The sequence below is a fragment of the Gekko japonicus genome, unplaced genomic scaffold (genome assembly GCF_001447785.1).
Source record: "Gekko japonicus isolate JY-2015 unplaced genomic scaffold, Gekko_japonicus_V1.1 scaffold202, whole genome shotgun sequence".
Taxonomy (NCBI): Eukaryota; Metazoa; Chordata; class Lepidosauria; order Squamata; family Gekkonidae; genus Gekko; species Gekko japonicus.
Window position 1 is genome coordinate 386,889 of NW_015170893.1, and position 6,977 is coordinate 393,865.

Genomic DNA, 6,977 nt, shown 5'->3' on the forward strand with positions numbered 1-6,977 from the left:
TTTCTCTTTCCCATCCACCCACCGATTGACATTTAAAGGTACAGATGCTGCTTCTATTATTTGGTGTGCATGTTTTTTTAAGATTCCAGATTTCCCCTCAAACCTGGGTGTTTTTTCCCCAGGTTTGTAGAAAGACCTGTTGTCAGGAGGGCACCCCTGGGTCCCTCCAGACTCCACAGGAAGCGCGATCCCAGGGATGCCCACGTTCCGACGTCAACCGGTCAGCGAACCTCTGCGGGGCTTCCCTGAGGGACCTGGGATCCTCCCCTACCGGCCCTGCCGAGGCTGTCCCCCCACAAAGGGAGGGGGCATGGAAGGAGTGTCAGCTGGGCCGCCCGACAGGGTGCAGACCAAGAAAGGGAAGGGTGAGGGGAAATTCACAGCGGGACTGGGAATCTCTGGCGGTAACCCCCTGGCTCTGTTACTTTAAGGCATGGGCGGCGGGCTGAGGGGACGGATGGGGAGTAATAAAAGGCGGAAATAGAGAAGTTGAGGGGGATTGCAGAATCCTGGTGTGAAGACGTAAGGACGGAGACCCGAGCAAAAGCTTTATCCACTCACACACGTCTGCCAGGAGGAGGCCGCCGACGGGGGAGGTGAGACAACCTCCCCCCGGGCGAATTCTGAGATGACTCCCACCGCCCAGCACTCCAGCTTGTCCTGGACTCATCCCGTCGCCCAACCACCCCTCTAGCCCACGCAGGGCGTGACACCTGTTTTGTCTGGCCATGCTGAGAACTACAGGGTTGCCACTTTCTGGAAAGTCAAGGAAATGGAAATTGGTCAGGGAAAGTCAGGGAAATTGTGATTAAAATACATTCAAGCAGTGGATTTTTGACCTGCTGCTGCAAGAGCATGATCTGTTCTTGTGGCAACTGGAATAGAAAAGTAGCAGAATACAAGTAAAACTTAATGATTTCCTTTCCCAGCTCCACCTTTTTCTCAGCTCCACCCCCAGCAACCAGACTAATGTGTTTGTTAAGCTCTGTCCCCTTACGATTTCCAAGGTCTGCCTGTAGCATTTGCAAAGCAAGGCTAGTTTAAACGTTTAGCAATATACAAACTGTAAACATCTGTTTTCATCCCTACCTGCTAGTACTGCATTATATAAAGATAAGCATGTTTTTGGATCATGCTTGTGTATGGAATGGATGTTTTGTCTCCTGCTAAACCCAGCACAGAGTTGCAAATGAATTTTGCTGCTGTTGGATTTCACAGACAACTAGCACTTTCTACTCTGCACCATGCAAAGTAAATTTTGCACATGTGATTGCTTGTTCCTGCTGGAGTTTACAGAATACCAGCTCTCTCACCCTCTTTCCTGAGTGCTCCCATGCATAAAGGTTGCAAATGAGGGTTGTCTGATTCTCTAGATTGCAGAAACTCCACCTCCTTTCTTGCCGCTGATCTGCTCATTATACTTTCTGGAACCAGAAAGTGAAACTTTCCCAGCTTTGGAAAGTTCCTACTTGCCTGAAAACAAATCTGCTAACATCTTGGTGTCAGGCAGGTGATTCTGTGTACAGCTGTATCTGAAACCACATTTTGAAGATGGCTTCTAAGAGGACAGTTTTTAATATGCAGTGGCTGGATTTCAAACTTCATCCTAACTTCGCTCCATGGCTATCACCAGTTGCTGGAGACAAATACAAAGGTTATTGTAAAGTGTGCTACAAAACCTTTGAACTAAGTAATATGGGAATTAGAGCTCTGGAGTCTCATGCACAAGGACCATTACATCAGAAGAACCTGAAAATTAAATCACAATATGTTTAGGTTCAAAGCCAAGTACAAGTTCAGATAGTAAAACCAAAGAGGGTGAAGAGACAGCCCCTGTGAAAACTGGAAAACATGAGAGTGATGAAAATGGCACAGAATTACCACCACACAAACTAGTATGGCTGCCTATGTAATCACGGACTGTGTTAGGACAGCAGAGTGCCTGTGGGCTTTGCAACTGGTGATGAAGAAGATGTCATTTAACTCTTGTAACAACATCAGTGAGTTATTCAAGCGAATGTTCTCGGATAGCCAGATAGCTCAACAGTTTCATCTTGGAAAAACAAAAGCAATGTATGTTGTTGTTTTTGGCTTGGAACCATATTTCTCTGATCTTTTACTGAAACAGCTGAAAAATACAAAAGGGACAGATGGATTTAGTGGTTCATTTTTGGGATGATTACTGTCATAAAGTTTCCACACGGTATCTAACCAGTGTTTTTCTTCAAACTGCTACTGCTGAAGACCTTCTTCAGAAGTTTCAAGAAGGCATGTCTTCTTTATCAGTTGCAAAATTATTACAAGTATCTATGGATGGGCCAAATCTAAATCACCTTTTTCTGAGAAAAATAAAAGAAATTAAAACCAACCTTGACTGTAAAGAAGGAAAAGAATTGATTGACTTTGGAACTTGTAGCCTTCAATGTTGTCCCTCAGGTAGGCAGGCCCCTGACCATATAGGGCTTTAAAGGTTAAAACCAGCACTTTGAACCGAACTCTGTATGCTATAGGCAGCCAGTGCAGTGTCCTCAGCACAGGCCCGATGTGGTCCCGTATGGAGAGGCCCATCAACAGCCTGGCTGCGGCATTCTGCACTAGCTGCAGCCTCCGGATCTGGGACAAGGGCAGCCCCATGTAGAGAGTGTTAAAAAGGTAAAGGTTCCCTTGCTCGAAAGCCAGTTGAATCCGACTCTAGGGTTGCAATGCTCATCTCCGTTTCAAAGCCGAAGAGCCAGTGCTGTCCGAAGATATTTCCGTGGTCATGTGGCTGCCATGACTAAACACCAAGGTGCATGGAACGCTGTTACCTTCCCACTGAAGTGGTACCTATTTATCTACTTGCAATTTCTTGCTTTCGAACTGCTAGATTGGCAGGAGCTGGAACTAGAGACAGGAGCTCACTCAGTCATGCAGCACACTCGGGTCTTGAACTGTTGAACTACCGACCTTCCACAGCCTGCACTTAAGCGTCTTAACCATTTGAGCCACCGCAGTGCATGGATCACTGTTGCTAGGTCGTTGCATTCAAGGAAGGGAACCAACTGCCTGATCAGCCGTAGATGGTAAAAGGCCGCCTTGGCACTGGCTGCTACCTGGGCCTCCATTGTTAAAGAGGCATCCAGGAGCACTCCCAAACTCCTGACCTGCGGCGCTGGCACCAAAGGTGCCCCACCGAAGGTCAGTAGTGGGATCCCTACCCCCGATCCGCTCCGACACAAGCACAGGACCTCCGTCTTCATTGGATTCAATTTCAGTCGACTCAGTCTGAACCAGCCCACCACATCCTGAAGCGCCCACTCCAGATCATCTGGGCTGGAGTCGGACCGGCCACCCAGCAACAGATACAGCTGGGTGCCATCAGCGTAATGGTGACACCCCAGCCCATACCTCCGGGCAATCTGGGCAAGGGGGTGCATGTAGATGTTAAGCAACATCGGGGACAGCACTGTAAAAACTGTAATTTATAGCAGTTTTTCATCACCAATAGTGCTGCAGTTTTTTTTTCTGACAAGAGGGTTTGTACTTTGAACAACTAGTCCGTACTTTGAACAGATAGTCAAGATATGAAGTTGTAGTGGTGGTGACAACATATCCTGTTACATTTCTGCCTGTTTCATAGCTATTAAAGGTCCTGAAATCTTGATAGAAAATAAGATGGCAATGTTCATTATTCCCAAGGAAGTGCAAGAAGCATATAATATTAACTGAATTATATTATGTATATTTCATTGTAGGTGTACATGGTAGGATAGATCCAAGCAGCTTTTCCATTCAATCTCACCCAGCTCCCCTCCTTATTACAACCCTTGATTCACATGCCTTTTGTCCATGCGGTCAGAGGGAACACTTCATCCCTTTTTCATCAGCAGAAAAGCTGGTTGGATCCACCCCAGCGTTTATGCACTAAAAACTGTGCTTAGCTGTGGCTTCCAGCATATGTACATTATAGTCAACACATGATTAAAAAGTATGTTGAAGCATCCTTGAAAGGTATCTAGCAGTCTTTGTTTCTGGAAAATGAAATATGATTTGGACAGCAATGTTTTGTGTGCCACTCTCAGTTATACAGTATTTGGTAATAGAGAAGATCAGAAAGGTCCTGAATGTGTCTTTGTATTTAGTGTGAAATGTTATTGTGTGGGTAAGCTGAAGCACATAGAGAGTATCAAATGGAAATATAAAGAGAAAAGAAACTAATCAAATCACTTTTTAACTTTTTGCTCAAAGCTAGAATCAGAAGCAGAAATCATAGCAGCAAGACCTGTATTCTTTCCACTGAACTTGAGCTCTGGAACTATCAGTTAACTTAGAAGTAGCATGTTGCTGGTTTCTGAAACAGAAATGAAGACACTGACTGCATTTTTTTTTTGCCTTGTTGTACAGGCGTATATGCCTCGTGGGAAAGCAGACATTTCTGGACCAGACAAGTGTGATGCAGCAGCACTGTTAAACCTTTTCAATTTCTGTGATCACTTCAGCAGCATTGATCAGATGAAAGTAAGAGAGGTAATCCAACAACAGATAGACATTTCTTTTGTTAATTCTTAGCAGGGCTTCTGCTAAGAAAAGTACATCTACTTCCTGCCAAAGTCCCATGTGAGAACACACTGCTCTTCCCCAGGTTTTAAGTTGTTTGAGGAGAATTCAGAAGGGGCTTTGTTTCTCCCTTCAAACTGGGCTGTTTTGGGTCTTGGATGAGAAGGTTGGAGGTATCAAAGAATAACCACAAATAATGGCTGGCTATTAAGCCAACCCAAAATTTGTAGGCCTCTGATTCTTAGCATTACCTACATGAACATCTTAGCTTTTCTTTCTGGGAAATCCATGTACCCTGTATAGCTTAACAAATTGCAATTGAGACTGAAGTGAGAACAAAGAACCGTGACATGGTAAAACCAGTGATAACAGGACTATCTACAGCCTTGTGTGCTTAGTATTTTTACTTGGAAGACAAAAAGTGTTGTTTCTGCCCATTGTGAGAAAGTAATGGTTCTTTGAGAGGCAGGGTGCGTAGTACTTGTAGGATAAAATGTTACAATAGAAAGGATCAGGGCTTTTTTTTTGTAGAAAAAGCCCAGCAGGAACTCATTAGCATAATAGGCCACACCCAACAGCAGAAACTCATTAGCATATTAGGTCAAACCCCTGACAGTGCAGAAAGAGAGAGAGAGAGAGAAAGAAAGAAAGAGAGAGAAGGAAAAAAGGAGGGGAAGAGGGAAAGAAAGAAGGAGCAAAGGAAAGAAAAGAAACAGAAGGAAAGATGGAGGGAAAGAGGGAAAGAAAGAGTGAATGGAAGAAGGAGAGAAGGAAAGGAGGGAAAGAAAGAGAGGGAGGGAAGGAAGGAAGGAAGGAAGGAAGGAAGGAAGGAAGGAAGGAAGGACCCGAGCCTGGAAGGAAAGGCTGTTTAAACTGCCTTCTCTTGGCTTGGCCGGGTCCCCCGTGGCTGTGGGAAGCCCAGGCAAGCCCCCCCTTGGAGGGAAGGGAAGGCAGTTTAAACTCTCTGAGTTGGGTTGCAGTGAGACTGTTTTTTTCTGAAAATGTTTTGGTAAGGATCTTAGAAATAATGTTTTATTTTTTAAATCTAAGATAGGATAAGGGTTGACATGTATCCTTTTTGTTTCTAATCTCATTGACTGATGATAGTGTTTCTTGTATCATTGTAATTCTTTTTTATTTAATTATTTCCAGTGAGTAACCTGATTTTAAATAAAAATCTTTAAAAGATGATCTTGTGTGATTCTTGGCTGGGATACAAGGTTTTCACCTGAGACTGGAATAAATAAACGTCTGGCATCTCTTCAGACAGAGGGCATATTACCTGTCAGAGGTTGATTGTTACAGAGAATAGTAATCTAACACAGCCTTGTGGTTTAGTGGTTAATGCACTGCTTTTGAATAGACAGTTGGTTTCTCCATGCCTGTTTTAATAGTAATGTTCCCCCACAAGTGGAATAATACTCTGTAACAGGGTGATGGACTACAATGAGGAAGGGGATGGGGGGAATTGCTGTTTTTGTCTATTTGGTCAGCAGAGCTCTGCTGATGGAACTGGGAGTGATTTCTACCTCCTCCCCTCCTCTCACTGCCCCCTCCCACCAACTTGCATGGCTGGTTTTCCATACAGGTCCCATGACCCTGCTAATCGACTTTGCTGGGGTCAGAAGGACCTGTGGGGGGAGGGGAAAGGGGGGGGACATACGTGACCTTTTAACAAATGGATTGCTGGTTCCAACCCCATAAGTTCCCTTGTTTAGTTTTTTGTGTTGTGAATATCAGTTGTGCGATTGTTTGCTTTGTAATATTTGCAATTGTAGTCTAAAGGCTTTTGTATTTATATGACTTCTGATATTTTGAGTGCATACTAAAAGCGATTTGTAAATTGCTTATTCCTTTCTTCATCATGTAATTCCAAATGAAGAAGACATACCTGAAGTTATTAGGCCAGTTTTGTCATGCTTAACAGTACCATTGAACAGCTTTCTAAATTAATGAATTGATCATACTTCCAGAAAAGGCAGAATTAATTTCAAAGTACCAGTCTGTTCACTTTAGTACTGTGTATGCATACAAATGCAAAATACATTGTGGTAGATTGCAGTAGATTATCAGGTAATAGCCCCCATAAGAGATGCCAGTAGAAACACTGGTACCTATACTCAGGGGTCTTTTCGTAGAAAAAGAGCTGCAGGACCTCATTAGCATGCGGTATGCTAACGAGCTACTAGGCTATTAGCATAATAGCTCATTAGCATATGCAGCACCCCCTGACATCACCGGGAGTGATGTCAGAAGGGGAAGCAAAAGGGGGGGAAGGGATCTTCAAAACCCTCCCCTTCCCTTCCCCAGCCGGGGAGGGGGAAGCAAAGAGAGTAGGGGCCGCAGAAGTAGGAAAAAAGGAAGGAAAGAGTAAAAGAAAGAAGGAAGGAAAGAGAAGGAAAGAAGGAGGGAAAGAAAGAGAAGGGAAGAAGGAGGGAAAG

At 44.2% G+C, this 6,977-nt stretch overlaps 1 protein-coding gene across 3 annotated transcripts in view; it reads left to right on the forward strand.

Moving 5' to 3' along the window:
- Positions 1–6,977, forward strand: part of LOC107116543 (chromosome unknown open reading frame, human CXorf38) — a 35,894-nt gene that overhangs the window by 13,125 nt on the left and 15,792 nt on the right. For all 3 annotated transcript variants that reach the window (XM_015418470.1, XM_015418472.1, XM_015418471.1), the window contains one exon: positions 4,384–4,506. In XM_015418470.1, the coding sequence (XP_015273956.1) occupies positions 4,384–4,506 (123 nt within the window). The remainder of the gene's footprint in view (positions 1–4,383; positions 4,507–6,977) is intronic.